Below are 20,326 nucleotides of genomic sequence, written 5' to 3'. Positions count from 1 at the left end.
AGGCTCCCCGAGATGATCCTCCCCTACAAAACTGGGATTTGGGGGAGATGGCTTCCAATGGTGCCCTAGTCCAGCACTCAGAAATGCGGTGACGTGCAGGGTAAAAATGTTCACAGGAAGATCCCATTCACAGCTCTGAGCCACCGGTGTCATTCCTCACCTCCAATCAGCCACCCTTCGTCTCCTCTCTCTCCATTAACAGCACGGCTGTCAGCACAGGACTGAGTGAGTGTCATCACGTTGTTGCTGGGGTGCGATCCACCCTCATCTTCCTCACCCTTCCTCCCCACATAAATCCCATGCCCCCGATGCCAGTGCTCTCTCAGCACCTGCTCTGGAGCAAAACGCCACTTGCAAGAGCTGGAGCACCACCCTCCGAGCCGACCGGTAAGCAATCGCTGGCTCTCTCGCCACGCAGCCTCTCCATCAGTCGTGCCTCTCTCTGTTCCCTCCCTCAGGCTTTTGTGGCTTCGGTCCCCAAGGGTGGTATCAGGGAGGGTATCTCAGAAGAGGTACCGGAGTTGCAGCCAAAATCCATGTCTCTGATGAGTTTTTGCCCAGTTCAGTCTCTTGGGAACATCAGGGCCCAGATATCTCATATGTCCCAGACAAGCCTGGAGGGGACAGGCATTTGGAAAGGCACGGCTCAATGTTCTCTGTGATGGAAATGAAAAATTCCCAAATTCCTTACGGGTGCAACACCGAGGGCCCCATCACACTTCCACCCTTACTGTAGTCATAGAACAACGAGACAACAGAGCATTAAGAGTGCTATTAAAACTGGTAATGCTCCGAGGACAAAAATTACATTTGCACTGCATCGAGAAGGGAGCCTGAAAGAAGAATGATCAGTGCTGGTCACTCCAGGGCAGCAGCAAAGCCCAGCCATTAAAGCCGAACAAAGTAAGATGAAATGCTGAAGAAATCCAGCTTGAGCCCAGCTCCATTAGCGGTACTGCCAGCACGGAAAGGGGATGCAACGTGGCCTGTGTGACCAAGATGGTACGAAAGATCAATGTGCAAGTCTGATGCTTTGAGGACAAACTAAGAGGCCAAAGATTCGCAGTCTCCTGATGGAGGGGGCAAACCCGCCCTGTTTGGGGCACAGCTTTAGAGAGCATCTTCAAGTGAGCAGTCAGAGATTACCCGGAGGGATTCAGAGATGCAGACTGGAGGAGAAGTCAATTCCCACGGCACTGGGGATGTGTCCTCACCTCAGCCTGGCTATGCGTGATGCTGACAGCTTCTGGCATGACCACTGTCTCTGTGGTCCCATGCCCAGCCCACAGAAGCGCACTAGTTTTGTGATGCCTTAACCACATGCCCGAGACCGCCCCACCAGGCTTCTCCTCCCCATCCTTTTCCGGGCGGCTGGCTGCAGGGCAGGGATGCTCCGTGACATGAAACACGTCCCCGTACCCAGCCTTACACCCGCACTTTAGAGAGCAGAGCCCTGCACCGCACTGTGCCGCCTGCGTGCCTTTCCGGAGGTACCTGTGTGCTCAACTTCACCCCTCCTGGTCAGGGGGCATTTTACATTAATTAATAATAAAATTAACAACAGGGGGACATTTACACTAATAACCTCAAAAAAAAAAAAAAAGAAGCAGAGGAGACAGAAGAAAAAGGAAAGACAGAAGGGGAAGGGAGACAAAAGGGAGTGGGCAGCTGCACACTTCAGATCCAGACCTGCTTGAACTCAGCTCGCCTGGAAACTCATTTCTTTTGATGACAGCCCCAATTAGCGTGTGGCTGGCTGGCAACCCAGGCAGCAGGGAGCTGGTCTCTATGGAGAGCTGGAGAGGGAGGGAAAATTTCATTCACCTGCATGGCTGGCAAAAGCCTGATGTGCTTAAATCTTTCAGATAGCTGCCTGTGGTCATATTTAACGTTGCCACCTGACTAGAGCAGAGAAAGGTGGTGAGTATCTTGACTGGAGTCAGTGTGAATATGCAGCATCCCAGCGGGCTCCTGCTCAGGCCCATCCCTCCGGCTCAGAGAGAGGCACGTGCCACAAGCAGCTGTGAATCCGCAACAGAAGGCCACATGCTTTTATGCAGGAATAAGTTTAGATCCGGCAGGATTTCTCTGAGGACCTCCCCACAATGGCCACGGGCGAAGCATTCCCCCTGGGGGGAGCAGGCACAAAGGCTGGACAAGCTGATCCTTGCTCTTCCCCTTCACTTAATGAAGAGATGGAGAAGAAATGAGCTTTGCCATCCGTTTTGACTATCAGAAGTCTGAAATTTATAAAAAAAAAAAAAAAGAAAAGAAACTATATTTTGCTGGTTGCATCTGTCCTACCTAGTACCAAGGTTCTCCTGCTTCTGGGTAGGGATGTCCCATCAGGGTGCTGTCTTACAGGCTCCTGGGAGATGGGAACCCTGCAAGCCATGTGGCAGGCTCCAGGAACAGAAAAGTGAAAATGAAGTGGAATACAGAAAGCCAACAGACAGCAGTGAAAAGAGAGCAGGCAAAATAAAGAGGTGAGGGGGGACAAGAACACGAGGCACGGAGGGCTAACTGAGTCCATCGGAGGAATGTCTCCAGCTGCTCCCTGCATTCCCCTGAGCTTTGCAGGAGCTTTACAGCTAAGTCCAATAACAAATACCCACTGTACCAAAGAGATTATCAGTGTTTAAACAAGCAAGGGGGAAAGAAGGCCAGAACACAGAAACAAACTGCATCCCCAGGGCTAAGTGGGGCGTTCCAGCTCCTGGGCACCAGGTTGCTGCACACTCCATGGCTCCATCACGGGAAAGGGCTCGTCTGCCTGTGCCAGGCTCCTCCATTCTTGCTTGTTAGCGAGTCCTCTCAGCAGCACTCCCCTTGCACACACTAGACTGCAGCAAGGCCAGTTTTTAGCCAGAGGTGTGCTTCCTTTTGCGCACCAGGACCTTAACAAATGGGAGAGACATGCCATCACCGTGCCCTTTTAAAGCACGCTTCACATGGCTGGCAGGTACAGACTCACCGTGGTGCTGGCTTTTTGTATATCACCAAATTGCTGCTGAGATACAACAATGTGGAAACAAGCTCACCTCGTGGCCCTGCCTGGAGGCCACCAGCCCAGCCCCTCCCTGTACCCAGCCCCATCCCTGATCTTCCACTTCTGCTGGACAGCACAGACCAAGGACTCTCATCCCTCAAGTTCAGATGTCAGGACTAGGATGATGTAGCATAATGCAGTGTCTGATTAAATCTTTTTAATCACCTCCATGAGGTCTAGATTTCAGCTTGTTTTAACCACACATGGCTGCACTTATGAAAGCTTTAACTAATCGGTCACTCAGTTTGGGGTGAAAAGGAACATAATTTCGGTTCATGCACATATTATCAGATGAATGCTTTATAAATATGTTTGACTCACCTAAAAGGTATCCTTAAATAAAGCAGTATACTCTCATCTTGAAAACCAGAAGATTCAGTAACGAGGTGGTGCTGAAAAAAAACAAGTCAGGAAAACAAATGAGATGCTATGGTCAGAGTTAAATAACATAAATAACCTTAACTCTGCCCTCCATTTTCAAGCAAAATCAAAACACCAGACAAGCCTAAAAGTACGCTGAGATGCTTTCAGGAAGCACCCAGGCTTTGAAAAGCAGCATATGGATAACAGCGCCATTGAACAAAACATAATGAATCTCTCTTATTAAATCTCTGCCTGCAAAATCCATTGTACATAACACATGGCCAGGCTTGTGTTAGTCTCCCCTCGGCTTAAACACATCATCCCAATCAAGGCAAAGGTCCAGGACATACAGTTAAGAATAGGTTCAAATATTTCTGGAGTTTTCCAGCCAATAAGCTTTTGGGATTCTGAGTTGCAAACCAAGTTAGGAATATTTCCCAGAGATTAAATTAATGTTTTACTTTATTCCTTAATAACATGCATCTTAAATTAAAAAAATAAAAACATAAGCACTTCTGCTGCATAATCAGGTAATACTGTATTGGATGAACAAGTTCAATTATGATTGATTATTTACAGTTTTGTTTACATTCCTGCATCTCCTCATCCTCACCAATGCCATGTGAGTGCAAGATGAGTGTCCAACAACATGACTAACATCTGTCACGTGTGCTGCCTTCCCTCACGTCCTGCTGACCCAACCTCCTCTTACCACCTCTCCCCCCAAACACAGAAGAAAAATGTGCATTGAAATGTTTTCTTTTAGTGGGATTTTGATGTAGGGGATTATTCCTTTTCTTTCTTCCTTTCCTTCTAAACTGATACTTGACTTAAAAGGGGGCAAGGTATCACACTTGTGTTCCAGGAAAAGCCAAAATGTAACACACTCATTCTTAACATACAATTTTTGCATGGTGCCACCTTGAGTTATTTTCTTCTTGTTCTTTCAGTAAATACCCTAAAGGGAATAAAAAACATCTAAGGCTGAACAAAAGGGCTCCAGACTAACACATAACAACCTGCTTTTTAGTGGAGTTTGGTGAACCCTTGAAAAAAGCCAATAGTCACTTGACTAAATGCTGGACTCCACTAAGCAGCTTTTTTAATCTACTTGTGCATTTTTCCAGGTAGGAAGGAGTGAATACAAACACAAGCACAAGAAAGCACTCTCAGGCATCGTTAGATGACACTGTGAATCCTGTTCCTCATGCGGAGTGCACAGTGCTGACCCAGTTCAGACTCTCGCTGGTGGCTCAAGTCTGCTCAGACCACGTAGCAGCAGGTTTCATATCGGGTCAGCTCCTTCCCTCGGCCAACATACATCCTGCAGCAGGAGGTCTGGATAATCCAACAAAGGTGAAACAACACGTCAGCACCCAATCTGAATGAAATGCATGTGACAGGGTTAACCAGAAATTCCCCGATCCTGACACCAGAGCTCCCCGGACCAAATTCTCTTGGTTCATTACCCCCTCACGTTGCTGAATTCCCAACAGGTGAAGACAAGAAGTGGCACATGACCAAACTGGCCCATCTGAACTAAATTACCTGCTTTCACATCAGGTGTCAGCTATTGACCATTCCTAGGTGGTTCCTCACTGCAGACCCAGCTTGGTTTGCAGCAAGCCCTCGTGTCTCCTGTTTCAGAATCCAACAAAGCTATAATAAGTGGTTCTGGGTGCAGCTGAACTTGTAAAGCAGCACAGACACAACCCTGGCACCGCATCCAGCCACCTTGGTTTCCTCTCTACAGAGATGCTGCCATGTGGCCACCATACAGCAACCAACTTTTTTTCATTAAACTAATTGATTCTAAGCAGGAAGCACTTTTTAATTTCCTTTAGCATTAGAAGTAATGTTAGCCTCCATAAATGAAATGAAAGACACCTCCCAAAATGCATTTTCAAATGTTCCCTAAATAGCAAATGACATTCAAATTGGATGCAGCCAGAATTGTAATTGGAAGCTGCAGAGAGTCCTCTTTCAGGATTCATAATAATTGCAGTTTCACTGAAAAGGTTCATGCAATAAAAGCCTTTGCAAATAAGGGCCACCTTCTCCAAAACACGCAGCTAATTCTGGTCACTGCAGCAACACACTGTGCCCATAAATTCCCTTTAAGCAGCCAGGTAGTTACATGGATAGTGTCACCACATAGCTACAGAAGTGCAAAGAAGAAGGAATACAGCTGGGAAAGGTTCACAGAAGGACAAGTGCAATATCGGGTCTGGAACAGCTTCTATATAAGGAACAACCAAATGGGTTGGCAAGTTTCAGCCTAGAAAAAAAAAAATAAAAAAGATCAGGACAATTTAACAGAGGTCTACAAAATCCCGAGCTGACTGGAGGGGTGGGTGGGGATTGCCTGTTAACCTTCTCATCCAACCCACAAACTAGGAGTATCAGAGGAAAGTAATCAGAAACAGGTCCACAGCAAGTGAAAGGAGGTGGTTCATCATATAATAGGCAGCAGATGCTTGTGAGATGCTGTGGGTGCAGAAAGTTTACAGGGGTTCGATGCAAGACTGGGCCAGTGCTTGGAAGGGAGAGCCAGCAAGGATTATTAGACAGAGAAGTCTTATCAGACACAGCAAATATCCTGAGCTGAAAATAATTAGAGCCCAAGAGAGTACTCAAGGGAAGTATCATAGCTGCTTGCCTCTTCTCACTGTTCTTCAGGAAAGCAATTATGGCCAGTGGGTTTCTGGAGAGTTAATTCTTTTATTATTTTCTACTTTTAAAGCAATCTGCCTTTACTGGGTCCTCCATGCAGTGCCAGGCACCAACCTGACCCAGCTAACCCCCACAACTCTCCTGGAGAAGGGGAGAACTGTGTGAAAGAAAAAGACGCAGAGAAGCCATCTGATGGCAGGGAACAAGAAATGAAAAAAAGGGAGGCAGACTGAGAGGCAAACAGATGAACACAGTTGTATAAGGTGGCTCTTATGACTCTAATCCAGGTCTAACTAACTTCAAATGAGAGGGAGGAGAGGGCTGAGCATTTGCAGTTGTGCTGTTTTAGCTGTGATGGTGCTAGAAGAGCAAGGTGAACTTTACAGCGAAAGGGAACTTCTTCAAGTAAGTCATCTGCTCAGGTGGGGAAAGCAGTCAGCCTCCTGGACATACAAAAACCCTTTATCAAGTCAGCAAAAAAATCTGAAGTGGGCCTTGTGCATCCCAAAGCTCATCTCCCGCCCTGCCCCAACTCCACCACACTTGACCTAGTAACAGACGCTACCTCTCCCCCCAGCCTCGACTCCCCGAGTCTCAGTAAGACAGATGATACCCAGATAGGAATCGATAATCAGGTGGAATGAGGAAAGATGCATCATGCAGCAAATGGATCCTGAAAAGGGCAAACCCTGGTGAGGACAAATGATTGAGAGGGGGAGTTTGCAGCAGAGCAGAGGAAGCCTTGCTGCTCAGCTTTTCAGGCCTTCAGGAAGGGAACATTTTGGAAGGAGAGCTGTGTCCAGAGAACTGAACACAGTCAGGAATCCATATTCCTGCCAGAGTCTTCCTATCTCAGTTCTATGAGGTTCAGACAGGAGGGATGGATCCAGGAATAGAAGACAGAGGTCGCAAGTTACAGAAACGGGGACATTTCCCAACGGTGGGACGTGAGGCAGAGGCTTGGGCCAGACAGCTAGCCAGACGGCTGAAGGAGGGCTCGGAAAACAAAACAAACCTTTTCATCCCAAAGTCACTATTTTGTTCTCCCATAACAGCAGAACCTGCTGTTATGCAGGCAAAAACTGCAGAAAACAAGAGGCCTCTTTTCAGACCATAATGCTGTGACCGACTGGGCTGCCAGCACACTAAGAAGCCCATTCCTTCAGTCCTCTACCTCTGTGTGGGGAAGGACGACAAATGCGCCTTTTCCAGCAGCTGCTGCACAGCCTGCACCAAACACAGGGTGCCCGGAGAAACGTTACCTCTGAGAAAATTATTAAAACGGGGCTAATTTTGCAATTCACACCTGGGCTACAAATGTGAAAGAGTTTGCAATAATCTCTAATGAAATATTACATTGTTTAAAGAGTTCCCAGAGAAATTCACCCTTAATTGATTTTTGATCTGTGAAAAAACACTGCAGAGAGAGAGAGAGAGAAAAGATATTAGTCATACTCCTGTTTTATCACTCCTGCAAGCGCTTTCCTTCCTTTGTTTCCTTTGTCCCCAGAGAATCAACATGACACCGAAGAAAGCAGCCTGGAAGACACTACAGAAGTAATAAATAACACTCGCACAGGAATCTTGTTTGAACAGCGCTGTACCCCGCACACCCTCCTAAATCATTCTGCAAAAGGTGAAGTGGTCTCCGAGGAGCACTCAAAAATTAGAGAACATGGGTTTGTAGCTAGCACTGTCCCAGGCAAGCCCCGTGGGCTCAGGTCTTCTCCATGCAGCCCGTCCTCTGCTAAGGAGGGAGGCTGGATCTCTGCCATTTGTTGGGTCACAGGAGCCCCCGGCAGGACCCGAACCAGCCCCTGGGGTGGATGCGTGCTTCAGCTCCCTCGCAGAGTGCCACAGGGGAGCTTATGCCAGGAGTGAATGACATACAGCAAAAGCCAAAACTACTGACCGCAAAAGGCTGACAGAAAATTCATTACAGCATTCGTTTTCAAATCAGGATGAGCCAGGGTACGAGCAGCTGTTAAAGCCGAGGAAGCAGGTTGGTATTAACTGCCAAGTTAATTCACTGAAAATCACTTCCAAAAATCAGCAGCAAACTGTCACAAAGAAAATGACCAAAGAGTAAAATACAGTTAGAGGACACAACAGGAAATGCATCCACAAGCATCACTGGAGACAGAAAAAAAGAAAAAACAAAAACACAAAACACAACACCTGCTGATAGAGATGAGTGTAAAACACTAACCACTTGGTAAGAGTTTAACAAACATTAACAGCAGCCAGAGCACTTGTTATGGATGAACAAGGGTTAATAATAGAAAAGGGGAAAAAACAAACAGATTTTCTTAAGAACTGCTGTATGGAGCCACATCATAGACCGATTTGCCCAAACAGACACTGTAACATCTTTCATGGTAAACGAGTTGTGATGGATGCAACACCATGTTTAAATCTAGGAGGTGGTGAAGTGGAAGTCTCTGGGCATGCTGAAAGTCTTCGATAATAAAGACTTTGATAAAAATTACAGTATTTATTAAAGAAAGAAAAGGAGAAGAATCCTCCAGAACTATGGAAAATCCAAGAAAAGTCAAGCCAATGAAAGAAAGATGATCCAAGTGACTGCAGTAGAGGGTGAGGTGGTTTTTCACCCTGCAAGCATGGTTGGGACAACCAGGACTCTACAGTTCTACACAGATTTAAAATGCCTTCAAAAATAAGAATGTCTGGAAGACACGAAGCATTTGCAGCATTCACCAAGCAGCAAATATGAGATTCACCATAAAGACCACCAAAGTAAGAGCACCTCCTAATCATGCAGCTGGAAGATGATGACCAAAGCCTTAGCTGCAGCACTACCTCCATTCTACACCCAAGCAAATTTGTCTCTGAGATTTTTCCCACTCTCTACTTAGTGCAACAACCTGCAGCATCAAGCAGTACCTCTGCTAAGATGCTGAGCACCCTGGTTTTCCCCTGGTATCTCACCCCTTTAGATTCAGAGGCTTTCACCTCTTTAGATGAGCACTAAAGCTGTTTCTCCCCATGCAGCTATACCCCAAGCACTTTTGCTCTGAGTCTGTGCATCACCACCTCGGGCTGTCCCTGTGTTTCCCTGCTACCTTTCACCCCACTCACCTCATCCACATCTATCTGATGGAGATAAACAAAGCAAAGTGAAGGCTTGGTGAAGTCTCAAAGTAACAAGGGAAAAAAACCAACAACAACAACAACAAAACAGCAAGTTACTTGTTAGGATGAAAGTCATTCCACCCACACCCAGCTCAAATATTTATCTCTGGGGGAACTGGACCAGAACAGCAGCTGAAAGCTGAATTCTGTGGGCAAGTCAGAATGCCCTGGCTCCTTCTAGCCTGGGCAGAAATGGCCATTGCAGACCTCGCTCAATTTCGGATCTGGTTCGCAATGCTCCCCGCTTACTGCTGGGGGCACCCAGCCAGGCAGGTGTGTGACCACAGCATGGCTCGGACACAGCCCAGAGCAGGAGCCTGACCTTAACCACAGGCTGTGAGCAAGGGAGGGCGGCCCCGGGGAGGCCCTGAAGAAGCTTTTAATACTGGTGTTCTCTATTTTAATTCATCTTCTCATTGATGTATTTAATTATATTTCTTTATAATTTAGCTTTTTTGTTTTGTTTTGTTTTGTTTTTTTAATGATTAAAAAGTACCCAAGTTCAGATCTTATTGGGGATGGTGTAAGAAACAGCATGCAGCGTATGTTGTATTTGGTTATACTAGTTAATCTTGAGTTCAGTCAAGCTCCAATATGTTTCACCTAGATAACGAGTTACTATATCCCAACTAAATCATGGTAACCACCCACGTGCTTACTTTTAAACAACAACAAACATGACATAATTGATTAAAAGGACATACGTTATGATTTCCATGCTCAGGTCAGTTGTTGCTTATGTTTGTGTAACCAAACCTGGAAAAACAGATAATGCATTTCCTTCAATTTTATACCAATAACATAAGAATCATAACATGGTTCTTACAGGAACTACTGGATCAATTTTGCCTTTTGTAAAGGATGTGTTGGCTTACATTCCCATCAAGCGGTTGTGCATTTCAGCTACTGCTAGGGAACTGTTCTTTACAATTCAGATAATACACCCAACCAAGACTGTTCTATAATACAGTTGCTGAAGCATCTGAGCAAAAATTGCTCAGATATTATAGTATAAGGGATCTCTCTCTGTCAGAACTAGTGAAATTTCAACCTCGGATGTGGGACTGGGGAAATTAGCCCAACAGGATTTGAAGAGGGTAGTTCACCTGTGACCACAAGTTGGTCCTTAGGTAGGACTCAACTGGGATCAGTCTTTTCTTTACAGGAGTGGAGAAATAGAAGCATCAAAGGGAAGCTCTGCCTGCAAGCTGTCCATTTCAAGGGCTTTTCTTGTCTGTACCAATCAGAGGAACCACTTTCTGCATCTCTCCCTTGGCAGCTTTGTCTAGATTATCACACTGAACATCTGGGGCATTTCATAGTCATCTCAAGAAGTATGACCTTAAGTTACAAGTTACAGAGTGACCTGCAAGATTGTTCAAGAAAATTATGGATTTGACTTCAACAATACACAAATTCGTCCAGCTCAGATTTTCCTGTGCAGGTCCAAAACCGCAAAACATTTTCTCACAACTGCAAAGAGCATTGCATTTCTTCTGCCTCCATTTGTTGTGTATAATCATGACAAGTTAATTTTTTAAACTTCAACATCACTGAAACCAACCCTTCATATCTCATACAGGTGTTTGTCTTCTGGAAAAAAGGAGCAAAAGAATCAGCAATGTCCCTGGAAGACGACAGGTGCCAAGGTGGTCCATTCAGAAAGAAATTTCAGGTAGCTTTTTCAGAGCAAGGCTCATTTTCAGATCTTAAAAAGCATCTTCTGTGTCAGGTGCGTGCCTTATTTTGCAGGCTCAGAAGCTAATGCACCAGGAGGCATGATGATCTGAGCAAGGTCACAAAGCCTTATGGCAAAGACAAGGGGAGCCAGGTCCCACTGGTCCCAACCACAGCTCTATCACTCTCTGGATGCAGAGGCACCTGTTTTGTTGTTTAAGGTACAATCTAGTGTACTTCTTACCTGATCCCTTTAAATACAATGCTCTATGTACTCAATTTGATTTTTCTGCTTTGAAAGTCTGCTCCTTACTAATTCACATTCATCTGCCTAGTTGTTCTTGTTCCTTGTACACTGTCATTTTTCTAACTGCAACATATTCAACTACATCATCCTAGGCATTTTATTTGTGTGGTTCTGCTCTAACGGCTAGCTTAGCTGTTTCAAATTATGCCTTGCTTTCAGTTTCGCTTGAGTGTAAAAATGTCGTGTAAAAATGAACTACCCTTTGATGAAGGCTTTCAGACATTCCATTTGAGGAACAGCATGCAGCTTTTTTGGGGAGCAATGGGAGAAGGATCAATCCAGCTTTTGTTTTACAGATTTCTACAATAGATAGCTTCCCCATAGGGAGTGTTACAGTACTATATTATGCTTATATAAAGGGTAATGACTAGGAACTTGGAGAACTCTACCCTTAGGAAGTGCTTGACGAGTGAGAACAGCAGGTGTGGAGGAAGGAAGAAAGACTAAATGTCTTTCTGTCCTGACTTTCTCTTCTTTTATGTTTGGAGACTGAACTTGGAGTCTGAAGCAAGTTGGCTCCTGCAGGTACGTGAAAGCTGAAAGATATGAATGTGGCAAGACAGAAAACCCAAACAAAGTGAGGAAACCACTAGCCCCAAACCCTGTCCCTAAGCAGGTGGCCTTGAAAGGGGTTGTTTTCAGCAATAGGGTGCTCTTTAGCTCACTATGGGAAAACGAGGCAATTACAAGAGGGGCTGGATGAAGGAGAAAAAACAACAGCATGCACACCACTAAGGTGCAGCGGGGAAAAGCTGCTTTATACTGCAAGAGCCTCTGGTTGTGTCAGCAGCAAGCTGAGGAAAAAATAAAATAAAATCTTGGATAGGCTCCACAAAGCCATTTTGGCCCACACAAACCTTAAATGCAAAAGGTATCATCTCAGCCCTTGTAAACATAATGCTAAAGGTGCCTTTTTGTTGCAAAACAGCATAATGAACCCACCACAGGAAAAAAAAACAATCGAGAGATATTGATCTGCTTCATGTATAATAGGCAAAAAATATGTAAAACCCACAAAGGGAAGACCCCAAAACTGCCACAAAGATGCATGTCCAGATGAAGTCTGAGTTGCACGTGGCTGCAGCAGACACAGCTGCCTCAGGCAGCAGCTCAGGGAAAGCACGCAAGCTTCTTGTGCTAAAGCAAAGTCACATCCCCGAGCAAAAGCCACCATGAGAAGTGTCTGCATTCATGGATGTTACACTCGAGAAGGGCAGGAGCAGAAGCCATCACATGCAGGGCCACCCTCCTGTTCCCACTCACTTCTCGAGACTCCAGGCTCGACCAGCCTCTTCCCCTTTCACAGTGCTTTGAGGCAGTTTTAACAAGACTTCCTCTGCCTCCCGCTGACTATTTAGCCCTTCTCTCCACACAACACACCAAACTGCCACAAACGCAGACTGGAACAGTAGATGGCTATGGTGTGCATCCATTTCTAGGCTGGGTTTTATGAAACCAGCAGCTCACACACAAGCAGACAAAAAGACGGTGAAGTATAACATCAGTGACCATGCTGGACAGCAACGGTGCTCCGCAAAGAAGGAGATGCAAAGGTAACAAAACAGAGCCAAATTAAAATGACTCTACCAGTCACAATACCACAAAGACAATACGAGTCATAACTGAATACCAAGAGAGACTACAGAGACTGAAACTCCGAGCAGCACAGTCAGTGCAGAACTACTACATTAGCCTAAAACACAACTTCATCCACAAAGCTGTGATGCAAAAGCTGTAGCAAACGAATATACGACAGACACACAAGCAACCAGAAACAAAGCGAGAATGACCTCCACAGTCCCCACAACACCTCTGCAAGAGAAAACATCAAATGGTATTTGAAGGAGAGGGATGGCTCTCAAGCATACTACAACCAGAACTTGGTGAGAGGAGAGCAATATAGCAATACTTTATGAGAGCAATATATAGAGGGGATGAAGGGAAAGGGAAAGGGAAAGGGAAAGGGAAAGGGAAAGGGAAAGGGAAAGGGAAAGGGAAAGGGAAAGGGAAAGGGAAAGGGAAAGGGAAAGGGAAAGGGAAAGGGAAAGGGAAAGGGAAAGGGAAAGGGAAAGGGAAAGGGAAAGGGAAAGGGAAAGGGAAAGGGAAAGGGAAAGGGAAAGATCATCATTAGTGCAATAGACATTTCTGGTCTAGAGAACTCCCCCACACTGGATAAGATGCAAGGCAATGGAGCCTAACAAATAATGGATTTGTATGCCAGTGAGCAAATTCAGCACTGGTCAGAGAGCTCCCATCCAAATACAACTGGCTGAGGAAATACTAATTCTTATGGCAGAAGCAATAGGATTTGGCAAAGTCTAGCTCTGGAAGAAGAGCACAAACAAAACACACACTTCAAAGCCAGGGAAGCCGCAGCCTTACCATAGCCTAGACACTGGCAGTTGGAGGTGCAGGGATGGAAATGCTGTCCGGCATCCAGTCTGCAGAGGAAGATCTTCTGTGCCACCAGCAAGTTGCATGAGCCAGGCTCCAAGCAATTAGGATCCTCTCTGATGCTGCTACGCCGCTCTATGTGTGAACTGCCAACGTACAGTTTAAGATCTGGCATACAAGGACTGACTCCTCTTTGATTGCTAGAAACAGCCAGGAGGGTAGAGCTAAAACCAAGATGAAACTGATACAAGATCATACACAAGCGATTTCCCATCTCCAGGTTACAACCCCATACCACACAGTGAAAGCCGCACAGCTGACATCCAGAGATATTACAGAGACTCAGAGATTATTAGGACTTGCGAATGATCTAATAAAACATCTTCCTAGTCCTGCTGTCCCCCAAAGGCAATGCCTGGACAAACACACATTACAGCTGCATTAAGACAACACAGCTGCTATATAAAACAAGAAGCTTTCTCAGAAATGCCGTAATAAGAATGAAGGTGAAGTCAAACCAGTAGCAGAGAATGGGGACCTAAGCTATCCCTCATTCAAAAGAGCAGCTAATACCTGCAGTCATAATAATCAATAGAATAAGTCCATCTTGCCTTAAAACCTGCATGTAAAAAAGGATTATATATATATATATATATTCAGAGTCAGTAAGGCTTCAGGAGGGAAACCTCGAACAAATACAGAGTGGTTTTTTTAAAGCTACAGTCTGCAGCCCAAAATATTTCCTTTGCCACCCACTGAATCCGAAATACCAGTGCTTTGCCACGCACTGCAGAATGGGGGAATGTCCTCAAGGCTGCATCTCTCCCTGAGCATTCTCCCAGCATCAGCAGGGACTGCTGCGATCCCAACCCCAACAGAAGTTCAGAAAACTGCCCAAAGACAAGAAAAGTGTCAAACAAGCTAGCCAGCTTCAATGCCAGGATTGGACAGCCTCCAGGAGCTACACGAGGCCAAGCTTTCTTCTGCAGGGTCTCCCACCCACCTTCCTGCCCAGATGAGCATTTCAGCCTTCATCCAGAGACTCCCAAGTCCACCTGCACCCTTCCTGAGAAGGTTTCTCCTTTTCTGCAGGTGAAGTTAAAGAGGAGAGAGGATGTCAGAGGTCTGGAAAGTGACAAATGAGTGTAGAAATGCTGATCGGAAGAGGCGAACGTGAAGTGCACACTATCCTCGAGGGACCTTAGAGCAAAGTAGGAAGGAGCTTGGCATCAAGAACAACACCTTATCATTAACTGCTTCTCGTCAGCCTTCTGCAGAACTGTCAGGTGCGGCTGCAGGAAGCACTACAGAAAATACAGTGAAGCCATTTGGCAACAGGTTAATCCCAACACGTGCTTGTTCAGACAGCAGGCTCCAGGTTGCTTGCTGTGCTTTTGTACCATTTACCTGGGAAGGAAATAAAGCCAGATCATTAGCACTGGGCTACGATAACAGCAAGAGCAGAATCAGCAATTCAAATAGCTATGAATTAGCTAAAGAAAAGCTGCAGAAAAAAGAACAGGGCAGCAAGCTACTGCTGGACAGAGAAGGACTCCTTCTGGAGACTTGAGCCATGCTAGAAGTCTGCATCCATTCTGGCACCTCTCGCTCCCGTGTGATTCCAGCTAGCAGTGCTGGTAAGAGGGCAAAAGATAAAGACGACACGTAGGTGATCGTCAGTGTTGCTGCAATGAGCAAGCTAAGGATCACAGGATTACAGCCCGCCTGCCTGATCTGGGACAAACAGCCCCTTTCTGCAGGACCAGCCACACGTGGGAAGGAAGTTAGATCGAACACACACATCCCCACTCCTGAAACACCCCTAAATCAGGACAATCCCCACCACGAGCCCAAGACAAAAGCAGCTAGCAGAGGAAGGTGAAACAGGAGCGAAGAGACTTGGTCAGCAGGGAGGAAGGACGGAGCACTGGCTGACAGGCCTCCCACAGATGCTGGCAGAGGCACTCACTCATCATCGCAGGCAGGTCCCGCGCGAGGCCCTCTCCTGCCAGAAGACAATCCTGCCCCAGGATCGCACCACCTGCAGGACAGACACTCTTGCTGCATTTTCAGATGCAAGCTGCAGATGACAAGAAACACACTGTGAAGCGCAACCAGAGCACCTTACACAGATGGAGCGTATAGGATTCAGGCTCCTGCCTGCCGTGCCACGGGAAAGCAACGGTGCTATGACAGATGGCAGAGGGCACTGGGATAAACTGGGACAGCAGGGGACCAGGAGACTGCAGAGTCTCCATATTTGAGGATCCTGCGAGCAAGACGACACCCATCTGTCAGGGACACTTAAGCAGCGTTGCTCTGGTTGGGGTTGGAGACCACCGACCACCCTGGTCTGCATGGCTAGGCCTCATCTGAGGCCTCGGGACATTCGTTAGAGCTGCAAAGCTCGAATAAACACCGCGACCGTGCTCCCACAGCCCAGCTGTGCCAGAACAGGGGTGCACCTGGTTAGTAACACCACACAGTGTTCATCCCATGTTTCCTTCACCGGGACCGGGAGGACGGTGGGGATGGTATTCCCACTTGGTCAGCGCTGACAGCTCGCTTGCGGGAGTCGGAGTCACATGAAGTCAGTGAGAGGTGCTGCCTACCCGGGCTGGAGTGGTTATTGATTTCCTACGTGACCTTGGCTAAGTCACTTAACCTCAGTTTCCTCATCTGTATATTGGGAATTATGGGACTTTCAGAGTGCCACAAATTCATCAGAGGGAACTACTTAAGAGTCCTATTATGAATTAATGGGATTTCCCACTTCAAAATTACTCCTTTGAGGATTGAAACAGTTGGACTGGGATATTCATAACCCTGACTACTTCTGTAAGTGCAGAGCATTTTATTTTACCTTTTTTCCCCCTAAAAACACCCATGTAAATCATCTAGCTCGGGAACACACGGTGTAAGCATGCCCAGGTTCAAGGCTCTTTACAAACACTTGCTTAAATGACTTTGGCCTTCTCAGTCATCCATACTAACAAGCCCCTCTCCTTGCCCAATTCATACGGTTCCAACCATACGGAGTTTCACACCGTGAGCTGTTGTGGTAAGAAGCTCAGCTGGGTTCTCGTAGTGTGAAGTCTGTTCAAATTAAGCTGCAAACTGTCACGCAATGGCTCCCTGGAAGAAGTAAAAATCCAAAGAATCATTTTAAAAACTAAATGTAGTTACGGTGTCTTGGTAAGCCCAAGAAGGCTGGTTCCAAGGTCCTACTGCATCTGTGGTGCAAGCTAGTACAATGTCATCACCCATGGCAAGGTCCCAATCACTTGACACCCCCCGCAGAGCCAGGCCTGCAGCTCCCCAGGCTGCACTTTGCGCTACTGCCCGGCATAAAACCGTCACTTTGCTTCCAAAGACCGACCAATGCATTGATTTGCAGAGCAATTCATGGTACCTTGAGGATGAAACACAGGCGAGTGTGGTGAGAAGCTTAAAACAAAAGGCTTCTCTACAGTGGGTACTTTTCCAGGGAAGCTAAGATAAAAATATTCAGTGTTTGCGCCTTACCAAAACCAGCGCTCTGTAAGCATGCTCACTGATCAGTACCCACAGACTGACACATCCCTTCAAGACCACAGGACTAAACCCACAGAGCTTTCCTGTGCTAACTTGTTCCTCCCTGGGGAATTAAAACACTTCTGAGACTGAGGAATACCTCTGCCCCATCACAATCCCTCACTCCTTCCTCACCCTTCCCTTCATCCTCCACACAGTCGCTTGGTATTTATTCTCCACCATTTTATTTGGATTTTCTCTGAGCAGAGTCATTAATCTTCCCCATAGATGCACAGCTCTGACAGCTAGGGTCTTGACACCTCCAGTTCCAGTGAAGGACATTCTCATACTCTTCTTTTTGCTTTTTTCTTCCTTTCTCTTTATAAAGAAACCCTTCATACCTCACCAGCCACAGGGTTTTGATTAGAAGGCCATGCAGACCGGGGTCATGTGAACTGGAGACAAGGGGGCTGTGGGGGAGGAAGGCGAGGGAAGAGGATGCGACTCCCACAAGGAACTCCCAGGTCCCACTGAAAAGGTCAGCATGCTTTTGAGTCATCCGCACCGCTCCCTGACACAAAAAAATATACTCAGCCCAGTGCAGAGATACTTGATAAAGAGTCTAATGAAGTGGAAAGAGTGTTGCACGGAAAGAATAGGCCTCTCTCATCCTGACATCCCATGATGCTCCATCGAGTTGCTATGGAGACTTAAAAGAGAAGGGGGTTTTGTTGTCTTGAAGGGCCTTCTCCCTTCCCAGCAACCTTGACCTTTTCCAGTTTTGCGTGTTTGTGTGTGTATGTATTTTAAAAAGAAAAAAGAGATAAGGAATTCCATTTCTTCTTATCTGGTCATGGCTCAGTGGCTGGCACTGATGCATGTGGGGGGCCATCAAGCCTGTCTCAGTGTGTAGATTTGGAGAGGATAAGAGCATGAAAATGCAGAGGGGAACAGTTAATTAAGGCTGATATTGCAAAGGATGCTGTTTGCTGAATAATGAATTCCATATGCTTCAGAAACACAAGTGCAATTAAAGGTGCGAGAGATGAAGGGCAGGAGAGGAGTGATGGGTCATACATTACCATACAAAATGGCCCCACTGGCCCTCCAAAGCTAGGGGTTCAAATAAAAACGTTACATGTATTACAACCAGAGATTATTTCTCATAAACAAGGCAGAGGTGTTGCTGCCAGTACCCACGGGTGAAGAAGGGTTACCTGGAGTTGACAGCCATTAGAGAGTGATGTGAGAGTCATTTAGACAGGTCGCAAGCAGCTTGCTTTATCTGATACCCAAATCAAGATGAATATGGAGTTAAGCAGACAGGCTAATGCAGAATAATGCTGCTTGTAAGATGTTCGTGCTTATTCTGTACCCATTATCTAAAAAAGCTACCTACTTTCCATTTTCAGCCAGCCATACAGTCAAACTGAGATGTTCAGAGATGGGGCTGTCACCAGCAGCCCATAAATTGCCCCGTCTTTTGTCCTTCCCAATGCCTGATGCCGTCTGTGTCCCACAGAGACTCACCCCCCCCCCCCCCCCCATCCATCTCTTTCCCAATGGGAGAGGGAGAAACTTGGTACTAGTGTTTGTGCCCTCAGCTTGGGTCCTCTCCTGCCTACAGATCCTGCTGTTTCCCAGGGAATAAGCTTCTGTGCCCTAGTGTGCCATGAGACAGATAAGAAAGTGAGAAAAGATGATGGAAAAACATTAATTTTGCAGGACAAAAGCCCTCTGCTTTGCTTAAGAAAATTTTAATACCAAAAGGGGAACAAAGACAGGAATCGTCCCCTGCCATAACCTCTCCAACAGAAGAGATAGACAGCCAATGAACTCGACCTGAGAACACAGCCACCTCCAGGATCAAGGCCTGGACTTGGATGGAGTGCTGCACTGCCCAGCCCCATCCTTAGCAGCTGAGGGTAATTCCTGTCAAATAAGAAAATCAGAATTTGACACCATCTTGCACCTGGTTTGCTCACGCTGTAGACTAATGAGAATCTGCTCTCTAGGACATCTTTGAACTCCTTTCAGTGATCCGTAATAGAAGCGTCCCAGGGTCAGACTTCTGTCCGTTAGGGATTTAGCCTCTCTGACCCTGAGGAGATCTAGGATAATGTTTACGGTCACCACTAACCCTGTGTCTGTGCACCCCTAAATTAATTCCTTACCTTGCAGAATCTCGGGTCAGTGCAGTGCTAATCTGAATGAAACCCCTGACAAGTAATCTTGGCAGCTGTCTGTTCTCCACCCTCCGAGCCTGGGTAAGCTTTCTCAGATTCTGACTCACTTGAAGCAACTCCACTGCACTTGCTGGTCCTGACAGCTTGCCACATTACCGCTCCAAGTGAGAGGAGAGTACAGAAAAAAAATCATAACAAAATTATTGGAAAATATTTCTCTTTCAGCTGAGAGTGCTGTTGATACGATCGCCTTTTCATTTTCTGCAAGAGTATGTGCGCGCGTATGTGTGCTTCTCTCCCCACCCTGTCTCTCAAACTTATGATGTGAGCAGTCGCCTGGGCTTGTTTGTCCATTCCCAGCCTGCCAAACCATTTTCAATAATAAGATCCATCTCCTCCTGCTCAAGGCTGTATTGTCTTCATATCCTTGGAGATCAGATGTCTGTTCTCCCTTTTATCACTTGAGCTGCACGTGTTTTGATTGTAAACACCCTGATAACACTCTTGTTAGCCCCTCACAAGTGAAATAATAAAGGATAGATAACATTTCTAGCCATGATACTTATACTGTCATCCTACACTGAGATAACAAGGAGCAGAAAGCCTGTGAGTCTGTCTTGCTCCGATAAGGATCTTGTCACCATAGATACAAAAGAGATAAACTTTCTAAAATAATATCCTTGTTCATGTCACTTTGCTCGAGTTGGATAAATGATGGTGCAATTCCTCCCTCTCCCCCCCACGAAGTGTATTTATGGTTTCTACCATTCACATCACTAGTGAAACAAGACCTTGATGTGTTACAAGGCAGGCAGAGCACACAATAATTCACATTTCTCACCCAGGTGAGAGCAGCTGACAGATATCATCTCGCATGATGATGTTTTGTGGGCATCCGTGGGGAAACGGTTGTGATCCCAAGCACACTGCCTGGCAGACTGAAGAACACGCCTGAGGCTTCTTGCAGAAGGGTGCTACTCCCATGGCCCAGACAAACACGAGTTGTCTGCA

General features: G+C 46.3%; 1 protein-coding gene across 1 annotated transcript in view; it reads right to left on the bottom strand.

The window, feature by feature from the left end:
* Positions 1-20,326, bottom strand: part of LOC310904044 (uncharacterized protein) — a 131,022-nt gene that overhangs the window by 35,795 nt on the left and 74,901 nt on the right. Inside the window, exons 22-24 of the mRNA XM_083848202.1 lie at positions 15,586-19,061; positions 13,605-15,023; positions 3,371-4,750 (exon numbers count right to left, since the gene is read on the bottom strand). Of these exons, the coding sequence (XP_083704328.1) occupies positions 19,042-19,061 (20 nt within the window). The 3' untranslated portion in view covers positions 3,371-4,750; positions 13,605-15,023; positions 15,586-19,041. The remainder of the gene's footprint in view (positions 1-3,370; positions 4,751-13,604; positions 15,024-15,585; positions 19,062-20,326) is intronic.

The sequence above is a fragment of the Anser anser genome (genome assembly GCF_964211835.1).
Source record: "Anser anser genome assembly, chromosome: 9".
Lineage (NCBI taxonomy): Eukaryota > Metazoa > Chordata > Aves > Anseriformes > Anatidae > Anser > Anser anser.
The sequence above is the reverse complement of the archived record's forward strand: the minus strand, read 5'-3'. Positions and strand labels throughout refer to the sequence as shown.